Raw genomic sequence first — 16817 nt, 5'->3', positions numbered from 1 at the left:
TTGGCGCATCTTCTGCGGCGGCATGCATGTAGTGCAGTGGGGCTCATATCGCAAATAGCTGACTGGATGGATATAGCTTTATTGATGTTCGACGCCCGGAATGCGTTCCACGTGCTAGAAAGAGTCGACGCGACAGAGCTGCTGCAGCAACCAACGGCAGCGCACTATACTGTCTGGATTTTCAATCACACTATAATTGGAGCGATAATTAATTTTGCCAGCCTTTGCAGCCCTTTTGTGTTTTGCTCTAGTTTTGCGCATCTAGTGGTCCTTGGGACAGATAGTGTGTCGGGGTTGTGGCGTGCCGAGACGCGGCATGTTCTGCATGAACATGTGGCCATTTTTGTACGATATGGGAGTTGTCTACTAGGATCCTGGGGGGAAAGGACATATTTCTGGAAAGTTTTAGTATGTTTATGTTTATACATAAATTTCGTGTTGACTGAGACAACAGCAATTTAAAAATATTTGATAGATAATTTAAAAAAAAAGTCGAAGTTAGGAATACAATTGAACATCGTCCATGTCCACTATTTGCTTTGTCCCGATTGGGATACAAACATCAACAAAGAACAAACGAACGTACGCCGCGCCGTGTCCCCAATTGAAGTGGCCTCGGGTAATTTAATGATATTTACGCTCGATGTGCCCAAAATCGTTCACTGATATCTATGTCGATCAGAAGAGGAGCAAATCATAGATGCTGGGTGACGAACTGCGCTAATTATGCCCTACAAGTGTCGTTTTTCGTTATATTTTCCGAGTTGGTAATCACTCTGGAATAGAAAAATCATTCAGAATTTTCATAAATTTTTGGATTGATTTAGAACAACATGTGTATTATATACTTTCTTTTTGTTTAAATAAATGAGCAATTTCTCTACGTGTCGAGAACTATTTTTAAAACATTACCCTTCGTCAATAAGGGTCAATAATCTAATCAAGTGCTTTACTTTTTCCCCATCACAGCTCACTACGATCCCGAGGAAGACGAGTATGCGGTGAAGAAAAAGTCCACAAATGGTTTCTACAACTCGGAAGACTCTTTAGAGAACAATAACGCGCCAATTTGCCGACAGCCGGCCAGTTTCGGGCGAAATAATTCGTTAAGGTTTGTTTAAAGTTTTATGATATTTCAATTATGATTTCAAATAATACTTAACCACCAGCTCAAAAGTCCACGAGGATGACCTGCGGCGGGAGATTCAAACCAACGTGCCGATGCTGGCGCCGGAAGTGCTGGCGGTGTTTGCGAACTCGCAAATCTTCCAGGAGCAAGCCCCAACGAAACCGGCCGTCAAGAGTCCAACCTCGGTGAAGTTTGCCATCTCGCCGGACTCGCCCATCTCGGCGGTGTCGCTGGACGCCAACACGTCCACCCCGAAAACGTCACGATCGGGCAGCGAGGTGGCCACTCGGGAGGACGATTCCAATAAGCTGCTCAAACGGCTCGAAGGTAACGACGACTGTTGCAATTAGTGCCATTCAAATGCCTCCCCTTTCACCCTTCCGACCACCCCACCAAACAACACACTCACGGTTCCACCTTAGCATGATACGCGCGCACCTCTTGAAAGGCAGCTGTAGCGACCAGAATGATACACACTCGAAATATGTTTCATCCTGTCCCAAGGAGAGAAGCCATTGTTTTAGATTTAACACGCATGGTAAACACAATCGCACGAAACATTAAAGATAGCCGAGCACTGTATAAATTAAACCATTTGTACACGTTTTAGAGCACTTTGTCACATTGATACACACTGATACTGCAGGATAGGATAGGAAATGTAGGCTCGCGAGAGATAATTAGAATAAGATCCTAACCCCGATTGGCTGACACTCTGACACTAACGTCTTCCAAAATTACACTAACAAGGTGAGTGCAATTGTAATACAACTTGTGCCGCTGCTTACACACTTCATGCTGGAATAACAAAACAAGTCATTTGTCATTAATAAAAAAATCCATCACGCAATTTCATTCCCCAATCATACTTCCGTACGTTAAGAATACGAAATCTGAGAATCCTGACCATTTTACCTCCCAGTCAATGTCAATAACTGCTGATTTTCTGTCATGCTGTTACTGTTACAATCGCCAAAATCATTTTAAGAAACCACGCGTCTCCATAGAGTCGTTTCAAAAAAGAGGGATTTATTGGAGGCAAAAGTCAAAGTCATTTATCATTTGGTAGTTTGTCCACCTCAAACACTCAAATTTTGCTGGGCAATTGATAATATTATAACAAGAAGGGTAGCGTAGATATAAATGAGACACTTTTGGTTTTCAACCTTCAATGATTTTTGGAATTTTTCCAAAAATATTTTATAATGAGCTGTTTGTTGCATTTTATTTCTATAAATGTTTTCTAACATTGAACAAAATATGAGCAACTCTCTACGAAATCGGCCGATTTCGACCATTTTTATTTTTTGTATTTTTTTATTTGACTCAAACTTTGTGGGGGCCTTCCCTATGACCAAATAAGCTATTTTGCGTCATAGGTTCACCCATACAAGTCTCCATACAATTTTGGCTGCTGTCCATACAAAAATGGTATGTAAATATTCAAACAGCTGTAACTTTTGAGTGAATTTTCTGATCAATTTGGTGTCTTCGGCAAAGTTGTAGGTATTGTTGAGGACTTTTGAGAAAAAAAATAGATACACGGAAAAAAAAAATTGCAGATTTTTTTATCAACATTTTTTTTACTAAAACTCAATTTCCCAAAATACGTATTTTTTTATTTTCGAGATTTTTTGATATGTTTTAGGGGACAAAAATCCGCAACCATAGAGAAACATGGTCAAAAAATCTGCCGCCGAGTTATGAATTTTTGAAAAAATAGTGATTTTTGGAAAAAATTGAAGTTTCATGCAAAAACAAGTTTGAAATTACTTTTTAATGCAAAATTGAATTTGCAATCGAAAAGTACTTTGCAGATTTTTTGATAAAGGGCTCCGTTTTCAAGATATAGCCACCGAATGTTTGATTTTAGCGAAATATTTGCAGTTTTTCAGTTTTTAAAAATAGTGACCATGAGTGACCATTTCCAAAAATATTTTTTTTGAAAAGTTCAGAAAAATTTGCTATCAAATTGTCTAAGAGACATTGAAGATTGGACCTCGGGTTGCTGAGATAGAGCCGCTTTAAGAAAAAGAAACACGAAAATCTCACCAAAACAACCCACCTTTTTCTAATGACGATATCTCAACAATTAATGGTCCGATTTTCAATGTTAATATATGAAACATTCGTGAAATTTTCCGATCTTTTCGAAAAAAATATTTTGAAAATGTTTAAATCAAGACTAACATTTCAAAAGGGCCAAATATTGAATATTACGCCAATTTAAAATGCTAGTCTTGATTTAAAAATTTTCAAAATATTTTTTTCGAAAAAATCGGAAAATTTCGCGAATGTTTCATATATGAACATTGAAAATCGGACCATTAATTGCGGAGATATCGTCATTAGAAAATGGTGGGCTGATTGGGTGAGACTTAGAAAACTTCAATTTTCGTGTTTCTTTTTCTTTAACCGCTGTATTTCAGCAACCAGAGGTCCAATCTTCAATGTTTCTTAGACAATTTTATAGAAAATTTTCTGAACTTTTCAAAAAAAAAAAATTTTTTTAGAAATGGTCACTCATGGTCACTATTTTTAAAAATTGAAAAACTGCAAATATTTCGCTAAAATCAAACATTCGGTGGCTATATCTTGAAAACGGAGCCCTTTATCAAAAAATCTGTAAAGTACTTTTCGATTGCAAATTCAATTTTGCATTTAAAAGTAATGTCAAACTTGTTTTTGCATAAAACTTCGATTTTTTCCAAAAATCACTATTTTTTCAAAAATTCATAACTCGGCGGCAGATTTTTTGACCATGTTTCTCTATGGCTCAAAATTTGCGGATTTTTGTCCCCTAAAACATATCAAAAAATCTCGAAAATCAAAAAATACGTATTTTGGGAAATTGAGTTTTAGTGAAAAAAAAGTTGATAAAAAAATCTGCAATTTTTTTTTCCGTGTACCTATTTTTTTCTCAAAAGTCCTCAACAATACCTACAACTTTGCCGAAGACACCAAATTGATCAGAAAATTCACTCAAAAGTTACAGCTGTTTGAATATTTACATACCATTTTTGTATGGACAGCTGCCAAAATTGTATGGAGACTTGTATGGGTGAACCAATGACACAAAATAGCATATTTGGTCATAGGGAAGGCCCCCACAAAGTTTGAGCCAAATAAAAAAATACAAATAAAATCCATTTCCGGTTTTGGTAGAGAATTGCTCATATAAGATTAGGGCACAAAACCAAAACGTAAACATTCGGGATTATTCCACTATTCCATTCATTAGTACACTCTCTACATGGTGAAGGGATACAGATTGATAGCAAACAATTTCCTAATGAAAAAATCACAAACACAAAAGGGCACATAACAATGTTCACTCCAAACTAGTCAAAAAGTTCAATTGTGACCTTTTCTTTTTCATCAGTTTTTCGTAGTTGGGGAACTTTCTATGTTATAAAGTGAACTTTTTATACATTCTTAACACTAATTCACTTCAAGACAAAGTTTGTTTTACGTTTCACCAAGGATTTCTGCAGAAAAAAAACTTCGTCGAAATACAATTAATACGGTCGAAATTGCATTTAGAAAGGGCCCATTATGGACAACAGGTGGAATGTTTTAAGGGCCCAATAACGAGATTTTTTTTTTAATTCGTGCATGCCATTTCGTGTGGCAGTGCGAGGCCGAATGGTTACGCTGTCCGCTTTGCAAGCGGATGATTCTGGGTTCGATTCCCATCTGCTGCAACCTTCCATCGGATGAGGAAGTAAAATGTCGGTCCCGGCCTTGGTTGTTAGGCCGTTAAGTCATTCCAGGTGTAGGAGTCGTCTCCATGCCATTAGTACAAACAACACACCAAACCAAGCCTACTCCGGTGGAATCGCTGGCGGCGGTTGGACTCGCAATCCGAAGGTCGTCAGTTCAAACACTGGGGTGGAAGGTTCCTTGGAGTAAAAGAGGTTTGGGTGCTCTCCTCATTCAAGCCTTCGGACTCCTAGGTTCGAGCAGAAACTTGCAATAGAGACCACAAAAGACCCGGGGGTCGTTAATGTGGATGGTTTGATTTTTTTGATTTGCATGCCATTTCATTAGGGCACATAACTTTTTTGGACAAGAGAGTGACAAGAGTCATTCGAGAGAAAAGGATATACTATTGTTTACAAAAGTTATGTGCTTTTTTGAAATGTTTGGCTCCAATTATGAGTTTTATTGCGAAAATCAACATAAATGGAAAAGCATTCAAGCAGAGTTGAGGATAATGATCGATAATGATAATGTGTTTTATCGTACCGTAATCTGGGGTGAATCGGGACTACAGTCTGAATAGGGACAGCAGTTTCTAGAGCACTTAAAGCTTTTAAATTTGGAAATGGATGTACACATTTTGTTGGCCTGAGTCTGTTCTAACCGAAACCAACCAGAAAAATCAAAATATTGTGCTCCAACATGGTTAAAACTGCTGTCCCAATTCGCCCCATGTGTCCCGATTGACCCCAGTTTACGGTATCATAAGTAAAAACACCATCAGTCAAGCTTCTTTTTGCCTTCCTCACCTTAATTAGGAAAGCCTTTAAAATCACACGAAAAATGAACTTCTTTATTCGACCTCGTAGACCCACCTTCACGTATACCTATCGACTCAGAATCAAATTCTGAACAAATGTCTGTCCGTGTGTATGTCTGTAAGTCCGTGCACAGAAAAATATGCACACGATTATCTCCGGACTGGCTGAACCGATTTGAACCATTTGGTCTCATTCGATCCGTCTTAGGGTCCCACAAGACCCTAGTTAATATTATGAAGTTTAGAAAAGTACTTCAAATAGTATATCCACCTTCAGGTGGTTGGTAATTCTTGAAAATTCTTAATCCACAAGAAAGGTAATTTAAGAACCTTTCTAAAAATATATAATATGGCAGGTTTTCATGCAAAAACACCCTTTTTTTGCAAATTGTGAAATTTATATGCAGCAAAATTTCAATAGGGACTAATGAGGCCCCAGGACAAATCGAATGAGGCCAATACGGTCAAAATCGGCTCAGTCAGTGACGAGCCAGTGACATTGATTCGGTACACATGTCTACATGCAGTCAAACACACATACATATGCTCAGCTGGTGATTCTGAGTCGTTATGTATAAATGACGGTAGGTCTAGGAGGTCTAATCTAATCTAATCTAATCTAATCAGACCCTAGCGCAGTCAATGTTTCGAAGGGATCCTGGAGAGTGCCTTAGGTTAGATGACGCCTAGCACTCTTCTTGTCATTTATTAACATTTGTAGTGCGCCATTGCATTGAAAGGCATTGAAACATCACAAGCGTTAAAGCGGCCAGGCCTACTGCGTTAAGCCGTATCGCAGAGATGACTCATAATTGGGTTGAGTTTGGCCGATTTTAGCGTGACGTACTTTATGGATAAAGCCATTTACGTCTCCTCCGTGAATGTCATAGGGACGTGGCGTTACATCGTGCTGCCATCTGGTTCTTTTAAGTGCAAGAGTGGAAAAGTGCTGAGTCATCGTCTAAAAATAGACGGCTTCCTATCTCTTCGATCAGCAAAATGAGGTCGGTAAAGTAGTCGGTTTCGATGGAGAAAAAGTGGAAAACGTGGTCTAAAAATAGCGACGCCCTCTATAGAGTTATCTAAGCCCGCGCTCACGCACACTTGCACACCATTTGTTTTGCTGGTCGGTACAAAATTTAACCTCAATCTTTTTCGTGTACGTTTACGCAATACATGCGCACGTAGATAACTCTATGGGATTTAAAAAAAATCTCTATATATTTACAGCAATTCCATTTGAAAAGAGCCTAAACCGAAAAAAAAGTTCTCCAATCGGGCTCAAAATTTTTCTGGGGGTTCCTCGGCCAAAATAATTAGACCCGTATTTTTTTGTTTGGCCATTAGGGTGACCTACATCTTGCTAGGGTGGTTCAAAAAATGGCAATTTTCGTCATTTTTCATATATATAACAAAAAGTTTTCTCGCTGTTTTCCAAAAATACTACCACAAAAAGCAACATGCTTAAAAATAGATTAGGATAGTTACCTTTTAGTAGTTTTACACATTGCTAACTTGCCTCGAACAATATGCATACTAAACTTATACAAACATAGTTGCAATAGATGAAGATGATATTGGCATAATCTAAGATTCAACAAAATATTTAATTTACCATTCCTCAGGATCCCAAAGCGAGCTCCGCCCGACTCGATTCGGCAGTCGCATTATTCCGGAGATTGTGGAGGAAACCAACGACGACATTGACGAAGTGGTGCTGCGTCCCCCGCGGAACCTGATCGAGGCGTCAGCGTCGTTCGCCGGCTCGACGGGGGTGATCAACAAGAACCTTTCGCATCTGCAGGCCGAACAGCCATACTTTTCAACTCGACCCGCCAGTGAAAATGACATTTTCACCATTTCTTCGGCAAGCAATTACAACGCCATCAGCATGACTCCGGAAGTGCCGGCCATTTCGTTCTCCAATCTACCCAAGAACTACTTGGAGACTCCGACGGTGGAAAAGTACCGCGAATCGGTCAGTCTGTACTCGATACAGACGGCGGGAATTTCCACCGTCAAGGAAGACTACTCGATGCCGAGATATTACCGCAAGTCGGACATGATCGTGAACAGTGCCGATCGGAGCAGCAAGGATCTGGACGAGGTGGGACCGATGTCGGTTTCCAGCTCGGCGATTACACCGGGACCGCTCAAGCAGGTCGAGAAGAGCAAACGGTTGAAGAACATTCGAACGGCGCTTCCACCACTTAATTTGCAGCTGATTAGAGGACACTCGTCTTCTAATTTGAAGGAGAAGGAGAAAGAGGCCAAGGATAAGGAGAAACTTAAATCAAAAGACAGTATTAGATCGTAATGGAAGAGCCATGCTACTTAAGTCACTTTCCAGTGCCAGAGATATACAGTTGTACCGTGGAATCTAAAGAAGCGCAGAGCAGCTTATGTTGAGGTGGAGGATATTTTTTGATTCCGCTTATTAAACATTGATTTTTATACATAAACTTAATGCTGTACATATCATTTTATTGTTATTTGTTTAATAGTTCATTCAGGTAGCTAAAGCAAGAAAGTGCCAATTTCTTAGATAATAAAGTATTACTGATTAAACATTGAAAATTATGTTTTTTTGCATAATATCACAGAACTATCAACTAGAACTATTTTAATTTATTTATTTATCTTCGTCTTGAACAGACTGTTTCCTAACAGCTAATTATTTTCTTAAAACTAGGGAAGGGGAATTATTAGCTTACTGGCTGAAAACGAGCGTTTAGATAAAAGTAGTTTTTGATAGTGATTGTTGCACAACAGACAATAGATCTTCATGCAAATCAAAAGATAGGGTTCAAGAGATTTTGGTTTCTTTAAAAGTTGTAAGCCGTTTTGAACTATTCTATATACCGTTACTCTTAAGCTAAAAACATGATTCAGTGGCGAACAAAACGTTGGATTAGTTCGATTTTTCAAAGATTTGCTAGCCCGACAATGTTAAATGTCCGATGTCAAGCAGACGATGATGACGGCGCAACGTTCTGCCTTTCAACGTTGCGTTTGTTGCAGTATCAAAGAATGTTTATAGCTCTTACCTTCCCTTGGTATTAAAAAAACAACATCCTTTTCGACCCCAAACTTTAAAAAATCGTCAAAAATCCAGTTTTTGACCGATTCCGGTTCTTTTGGTCACAAATGAAAGCTTAGAACGTCCCCTTTCCGAAACCGACCTGGAAAACCGGATTTGGTCACTGTGGCCACCAGGAATGGGCTACAACCGAAAAAGGACCTTTTTTTTTGACTCCAACTTTGACGACCTGTATCTCCGGCAAATTTCAACCAATTAGGATGCTCCGGGTTGCATTCGACAGGTATTTACCTGTACTTTGACCACAAATATTAATATCAGGGCCAGGTGACATACCGGTTCCGGAAATCCGGGACATCCGAAAAGTTCATGTTTTACTGTTTTTCATATATATGTGATACTAAAACTCTCATGATAGTTGAAATTGATCAATAAAACATACTAAAAACATAATACACGATTGCCTGAATCACACTGGAGTGTTAGTTGCCACTTCCGGGTAACCTGGAACCGGTTCCCGGGTATCCGATAAACGGCCAACTTGACCTTTTTGGTGAAAACCCATCATGTTGCACATCAAACTCCATGAAATTGAAAGATATGTCCATCTTTGGTAATGCCGTTGTTCACTGAGCCATCCAATCTGGAACCGGTTACCGGTGGCCCCTTGGGGACACTTCCGGAATATGAGAGAAACCCTATCATCCGACATATCAAACTTCATGGAATTGAAAGATATGTCAATTGACGGTCATGCTGTTGTTCCTTGATCCATTCTGGCCATCATGAAATCGACTTTGGTCAGAGTCGAGGAACATAAACTTCAAACAATATTTGCATTAACCTCCCAACAACCCATTGACTTCAAGCTTCAAGTCCGCTTCCATCGTGTCCTTTTCCAGATTCCGCCAACTGGTTCCAGCACAACTCAATCACACTCACACTTCCGCGCCGAACGCCCTCTCTCAACTGTCCACAGCGTAAACATAAACACGCGCCTCCAAACGAATGACCACTTTTCGGTTTTAGTCACCTTAATTCAATTAACTACCACTTTACTTGGTGTCGAACGGCTTGACAAACTACTTTCGTTAGTTCAACTCCGTACAATTTTTACTAGCCTGACAGAAGAGTTCCAAACGATATTTCGGTCACACATGGCACGATAATAAATTTGGGCGTTTTTGAACTTATCGTTTACCGGTCAAACGCGTTGACAGTGCTAGTAGGAAGATAGTGGAGAGCGGCGAGAGGGAGAGAGCGAGCGAGCGTGAACAAAGAGAATGCAGCATCAAAACACGCAAACTCTGTTTATGCTTTGTATGGTGGCGAGCACGGGTGCCAGTTTGGCTTGCCGTAGAGAAGTGAGACCGGTTTGGCGATTGATCGTTTTGAATTAGAAGTTAATGTTAGAGACTTCTTGAAGTGAGGTAGCGTTGTAAACGGGTTGTAATGGATGGATCCTATCGTTTATTAGAACAATTTAAGATAGTTTTGAGTTTAACATATTACGCTGGAACTGGACTGGATCTGGCAACACTGTCGAGCAGCTGCGGAAGAGAGAATGTGAGCATAAATTTATCGATTTTGTGAAAACGCAACATAGAACCGGAGAGCGTGTCTGGCACGGGTAGAGTCCAGACAAGATTTCAGAATCCCAAAGCCATAGTGAGAGAGTAGCATCATCCGAAGTACAATGTTATTACGCTCCTCGCCATCACCGTTGTCGTCGTCGTCGTCGTCTAGCGCTGCGGATTTTGTGTAATATTCAAAATGTCTACCCGTGCGAGGAACTAAAGAGTTCTGGGTGACCATAGCGCGCGCCGGCCGTCCCGGAACATCCGTTCGGAATACTCACCGTAGGTTCCCAGGGATCCTGCCCAATTGGGTTTAACGGGGGTTTGTGTGTCGCCAGAGTGCCGCGAGTCAGTGATGTGGAAACTGCACTGCTGAGGGTTAGCTCCGTACCGGATCCGTCAAAGTCCGGAATCTATCTACCACGGGAACCCCGTTGCTTCCGTCGTCGCGCGTGACCTCCCGTCGTCTGTGTGTCGTTTTTATGTGTGTTTTGTGAGTTTTTCGGTTTTCGGTGTGTTCCGTGGCGTGTACGTGTGTGTGTATGATCCAGAGTTCCTAGGATGTCATCCTGAGAGTCGGCCCTTCCAGAACTCCAGCGACCCAGATCTTCCGGACGGACGAACGGGTGGACTCCAGAGTGTCCAGCAGTGCCAATCAGAGGTGTCCAGTGTGCTAAAAATGGGAACCTGCAAGGGCAAAGCCTTCTTTTGGCCGGAGATTGCGTAAAAAGCCTCCTCCTCTCGACTTCCGGATTTTCCCAGAGTGCATCCAAAGTACACGCCATTGGGCTATTGAGACTTCAGGGGGGCTCTTTTCGCGAGTAGTGCTTCAAGTGCATCAAAGAAAGTGGCTCTTGAGATAGATGAAAGTCCAACAGGAATTTACATATAGAGTCCCGCGAGGTCTTGTGCCGTGTCCCCCTACTTGTACTGGATAGAATGTAAATATCGAGCGTACAAGGAGAGAGAGGAAAAAACAAGAAAAAAATCAATATTTACTACGCTTACAGCGCGAAGAGAGCTGTGCAAAGAGAGAGAGGAGTAGTGCGTATCTGCAGAGCAATAAAGGCAAAGAAGGAAAGAGCCGAAGGAAGAGAGAATAACAAAACAGAAAAGATAGTGAAGGAGAGAGGAATCTAAGAAGTTCGAGATAAGGCATCGGCAGTGCTGATGAGGAAGAAAGAAGCAGAAGAAGAGTCAGAGTATGCGACAAAAGTTCTGTGATTAATGATAGTGAAAGCAAGCGAAGAAAGGAGAAGGTCGATACGAGTCGGGTGCATGCATACTTTTGAAGAAGCATAAAAAAGGAAGAAAATTGCCTCATCGGAAAATTGCGGAAGCAGTGTGTGAGATTGTGTGAGTGGTGATCGACAGCGAGTGTGATTCGGCACAAATTTGCGGGTGATTGATTCTTCGCGCACAAAGGGCGATTACGATGAGCCTGCAAAAGTGAGCTCGGGAAATTTAATTCTTGCCGAATATCGCTGAAAAGTGTTTGCTTGAGGATTCGTGTGTGGATTATTGAGAGACGAATCAAAGAAGCTTAGTCGATTGGTGATTATTGCAAAGTAGGAGATCAAAAAGGTAAAAATAGTACACATACATTGGGTCTAATGATAAAATTACAAAATTATTGTTGTATTTTTTTAAATTTGGCTCAAACTTTGTAGTGGCCTTCTCTATGACCAAAGAAGCCATGTTGTGTTACTCACTGTTTCACCCATACAACGCTCCATACAGTTTTGTCAGCAGTCCATTCAAAAATGGTACGTAAATATTCGAATCCCTGTGTTTTTAGGAGGAGTTTTGTGATCGATTTTGTGTCGTCGGCAAAGTTATAAGTTTTGATGAGATTTATAAAAAAAAAGAAACACGATTTTTTTAGTCATTTTTATGTAATTTTTTTTCACAAAAATATATACTTAACATATGTATTTTCAATTTTTTAAATATTTAAACTCTGTTTCAAAAGACAGGAACCTGCCTTTGAGCTATAAACAACAGACAAAAATTGTGTTGTCGAATTGCGATTTTTGAACATTTTTTTTGGTAAATATAAATTTTACTCAAATTGATTTTTTGACATGAGTATTTAATCAGTATTTTACATAAATGTTGACAAGTGCGCTGTTTTCCAAATATATTCAGTAAAAGTTGGACTTTAACTTAAAAATCAGTTTTTATTTTTATTTTTAAAAGAGTATCTCCAGATATGACCTCTGGTTGCTGAGAATTATAGGAAACAGCAAAAAAGTTGGCCCACCTTTTTGTAGTGTCAATATTTCAGCAACTAATGGTCCAATTGATAAATATTAAAAAATTGTTAAATTTTCTGATCTATCAAATTGAAACAAATATCGTAATCTGGGCGAATCGGGACTTTAGTCTGAATAAAGACAGCAAATTTTAGAACACTTAAAGCGTTTAAATGTGGAAAGGAATGTACACATTTTGTTGGTCTGAGTCTATTCTAACCGAAACCAACCAGAAAAATAAAAATATTGTGCTCCAACATAGATAAAACTGCTGTCTCAATTCGTCCCATGTGTCCCGATTGATTCCAGTTTACGGTATCTAAAAAAATAGGCTCAAGACACTTTAAGGCCTGCATTTTCAAAAAAAAAGATATTGTTTTAGTTAATGGTAGAAAAATGATTCTTATGACCATACGAAAATTAAGGCTAGTTTTGGAAATGCTGGGTCATATATGATCCATTAGGCCTGAAAGGGTTAAAAGGGACGACAATTTTATATTATGTCAGGGGGTCCTAAAGTTCGATAACAGCATCGAAAAGTCGTTTTCAACTGAAGTCGGGTGATTAATAACTTAGTAAACAAGCAAGTCTCAATTAAAAGTTATGCAAATTATTTGTTCAAATAGTGTAAAACAGCAAATTGGACTGAAATAGATCTGGAACCGTAACCTGCCAAACATGTGAGAATTTGTCCTTGAATAAAATTAAAAAAATGATGTCTTAGCTGTTTTTCGCATTTCGTCAGCTGTGTGCTATCTTGTGACGTAGACCATTTTGGTCGAAAATGAGTTAATGATGACGTTTTGCTATATTTAACAAACACTACAAGATGCTTAAACCCGATTTTGGAAACTCGCTTCCGTTTCCCGGATATCGCAATACACACTTGTGACATAGACCAATTTATCATCAAAATGATTGTTCACACTTGTGACACGTCATACATGTTGTTGGAAAATGTGGAAAATTTTTCTTGTTTTTCACAAATTTATGTACACACATACTTTCTAAAGGCAATGCAACCTTTTGTTTGTAAAAATATACTAATTAAATCGATTAAACCATTGATTTGAGCTTATTTAAGTTTGTATGGGAATTCTGTGCACACTTGTGACACGTAGTACAATTTTACTTTTGAAACACACTTGTGACACGTGCTTTTCAGATTTTTGTTTACATTATTTACTGTATCTTTTAACTGGTGTAACCAAATTAGTTGAAACTTTGAGCGTTTGTTAGGCGATAATATACGAACCGATTGCTTCATAAAGTTTGGCTCTATCATTCTTAGTTTTGAAATTATTTACCAACAAACTTTAAAAATCAATTTTCTCGAAAAGTACTAAATGGTCGTTGTCACAAGTTAGCACACAACTGACGATTTTTTAAAGAAATACTTATATAAATAGGGTTTCATGAGCATTTAAAAAACTATTTAAAGGCTATATTTCATAACAATGCTCTCTAAATTCCGCCCTCACAAAGCCACTTGAGTGTGCGGTTTTCGAAATGATTTAACCGGTTGTTAGAACAGTTGGCGTAAGCCACAAAGCACACTGTACATCAACAACATCGCAACACGGTAGCGTAGCAGAGAAGTAGAGTAGAGAGTGGTAGGACCTATAATACCGGCGGACCAACCTACGCACGCATTGTATGACATAAGGCCCCGTCTCGTTGGCCCTACATATGGCCCTGCAGGGTGTGTCTGGCTGTGTGTGTCCGGTTTGTGTAGCATAATTTATGAATGGCAGCAGCAGCAGCAACAGCAACGCCAGAGAGTGGCAAGAAAATCTTCACCTTCTTAACGGTAATCGCGTGGGCCGTTGTTGTTGATTAGGGTGGAGTTGGTGATTATTGGAAATCCAAAACAAGAAAAAACACTTGCGGAAATTAGATGCATAGTTGCCTTGTCAGTTAGCGCACTAAACTCGTAGACTTAGTTTCAAACAAACTGCTTGAAGATCGCTGAAATCGCTCAAATCTAAACAAGCTTTTACAGGTCTTCGGTTTAGCACGTCGAAGGAGACACGGATTCCCCACTATTCTCGACCAGGTGTGGCCACGGCAAGAGGCAAGCTCATTGTTATTCCAACGCGGCTCCAGTTCGGCATAAATCTACCGCGTTCGGATGCTGGAAGAAAGCAGAGGAAATTTCTTTTCCCCGAAATTTCAGGCTGGTGTCGCCGGCGATGATTACAAAGTGGAAAATAATTAAGTTATAGAAGGGTTGACTCACCGGCGGATGGTGGTGGGTGGAGGTTCAATGTCAGCGAAGCTTGTTTCCCCTTCATGGAAAAAGCGTAAATTTCCCGCTCGTAATAGGTTTACTCGAAAAACAGAGTGAAGCATTTCACTTGGGCAAAAAAATGGCTTATTTTTGCCGAAACGGTGGTAGGAGAAAAATTCTTTGAATTCAACACGCTAATGAACCTTTAAAAAGTTTGTAAAAGTTGATCCACACTTTGGTTGTGTACCGAGGGATTTTGGAGGGATTTTCATCAGGTGTTGTGCTGAAAATAAATTGTGTGATTCTCTGTAACTTATAACAAAGAAGACAACATTGTAACTCAAAACTTAGTAACTCAACAACTCAACAATTTATCAACTCAACAACTCAACAACTCAACAATTCAACAACTCAACAACTCAACAACTCAACAACTCAACAACTCAACAACTCAACAACTCAACAACTCAACAACTCAACAACTCAACAACTCAACAACTCAACAACTCAACAACTCAACAACTCAACAACTCAACAACTCAACAACTCAACAACTCAACAACTCAACAACTCAACAACTCAACAACTCAACAACTCAACAACTCAACAACTCAACAACTCAACAACTCAACAACTCAACAACTCAACAACTCAACAACTCAACAACTCAACAACTCAACAACTCAACAACTCAACAACTCAACAACTCAACAACTCAACAACTCAACAACTCAACAACTCAACAACTCAACAACTCAACAACTCAACAACTCAACAACTCAACAACTCAACAACTCAACAACTCAACAACTCAACAACTCAACTATTTAAAACAGCTGAATAATCAACGATTCATCAAACATTAAAATTTGTCAGGCTTTTGAAAGGTACTTCCATCAGTAAAATACTTCGGGTTTTATTAATTTCTAATTTTTGTTTTAAACTTAATTTGAAGTGAAATCATCCATCACTCACGACCTGCTGCTCGCAGGGTATCTCTGTAACGGAGAAGTTTTCTTTTTCGCAGTACATTAACCTTTCCAAAGTCCACGAAAGCGCACTGCTTCTTATCGTGGAAAGTTACACCCACCGCCTTCGCTGAAAAATAAAAATAAATTATATTCCAACCTGCATTTGCATAATTCATGGCGAGTTTAATTTCGGAAAATTCATCAACGTTTACAGGGCGGCGCCTCCTCGGTGCAAACTTTGATGGGATGACCATCTGTGCTGGAGCTGTATTTTAAGCTCTGTCAGCATCTGTTTGGCCACGAAATTAATTCATATACATCAAGGTAAATACGGCGGACACGGTGCCAGACTGTTTGCCAGGGAGGGAAAAACGCAAGCCATGGCTTGGGCTGAAGAATGAAAAGGAATACATTAAAAAGCAGGACACGAGAAGGAGCTCGCTCGCAGCTGAAAAGCAGTTTCTTTGTGGAAAATAAACTCACCGAGAGTTGGCAGGAGTCCCAACACGTTCAGTGAAACTCCCCGAAAGCTTTGGAGTTCCAGCAGAACAACGCCCTTGAAGTGACTTTAAATGGCAAATCCACATTTCTCGTCGGCGTCTTCCCCAAGGGTGGCTTCAACTATCTTTTTTGCTATCCTCAGGCCTGGGCCAGATTCATGCATTCCCTGTATGCTGTACACAACCTCCGTTTATCCCTTAGACTGTTACACAGCTCGACAGAAAAAAAATCATTGCTCCTACTGTAGAGTTGAATTAAGTTGACCAACAACCTGAGACCGGCGCAACTTTCCTGCGAACCAGTGTTACCTCCCATTCAATTCCTTCAAGGTGACATTAATCCAGTACGGCGCTGCTGTCACAACCCAGGCCAAGGCACCAACTAACCCGCGTCATTCAAAAGCCCCCCAAAATCCGTCCGTCCCCTATTCTTTCGCAGTCGGTCTCTGGTGGTGGTGGCAACTCCCAGCTGCTGCCACCTCCCAGTTCAACCACGTTGCTGCAGATATGGGAGAGCTTCCAGGGCTAGTCAGCCAGCCATGGCTAAGCCCGGCCAGGAGGGGGACCATAACAATAGTTAACGAGTCTCTTGG

At 40.0% G+C, this 16817-nt stretch overlaps 3 protein-coding genes across 13 annotated transcripts in view; 2 read left to right on the top strand and 1 right to left on the bottom strand.

The window, feature by feature from the left end:
• LOC120414689 (uncharacterized) overlaps positions 1-8228 on the top strand; it is a 36866-nt gene extending 28638 nt beyond the window's left edge. For all 4 annotated transcript variants that reach the window (XM_039575977.2, XM_039575978.2, XM_039575976.2 and 1 more), the window contains exons 4-6: positions 970-1111; positions 1170-1456; positions 7277-8228. In XM_039575977.2, the coding sequence (XP_039431911.1) occupies positions 970-1111; positions 1170-1456; positions 7277-7968 (1121 nt within the window). In that variant the 3' untranslated portion in view covers positions 7969-8228. The remainder of the gene's footprint in view (positions 1-969; positions 1112-1169; positions 1457-7276) is intronic.
• LOC120414693 (uncharacterized) overlaps positions 1-9818 on the bottom strand; it is a 52848-nt gene extending 43030 nt beyond the window's left edge. Inside the window, exon 1 of the mRNA XM_052707288.1 lies at positions 9536-9818. Coding sequence (XP_052563248.1) covers positions 9536-9550 — 15 coding nt within the window. The 5' untranslated portion in view covers positions 9551-9818. The remainder of the gene's footprint in view (positions 1-9535) is intronic.
• Positions 9819-10136: 318 nt separating this feature from the next.
• Positions 10137-16817, top strand: part of LOC120426541 (semaphorin-1A) — a 308507-nt gene continuing 301826 nt past the window's right edge. For 2 of the 8 annotated variants that reach the window (XM_052707282.1, XM_052707281.1), the window contains exon 1: positions 10137-10550. The gene's annotated coding sequence lies outside the window, so the exon portion shown is untranslated. Of the gene's footprint in view, positions 11853-16817 lie in introns of all 8 variants that reach the window. The other 6 variants (XM_052707279.1, XM_052707280.1, XM_052707285.1 and 3 more) reach the window with 4 other exon arrangements.

The sequence above is a fragment of the Culex pipiens genome, chromosome 2 (assembly GCF_016801865.2).
Source record: "Culex pipiens pallens isolate TS chromosome 2, TS_CPP_V2, whole genome shotgun sequence".
NCBI lineage: Eukaryota > Metazoa > Arthropoda > Insecta > Diptera > Culicidae > Culex > Culex pipiens.
This window is presented reverse-complemented; position numbering and strand designations above follow the sequence as displayed.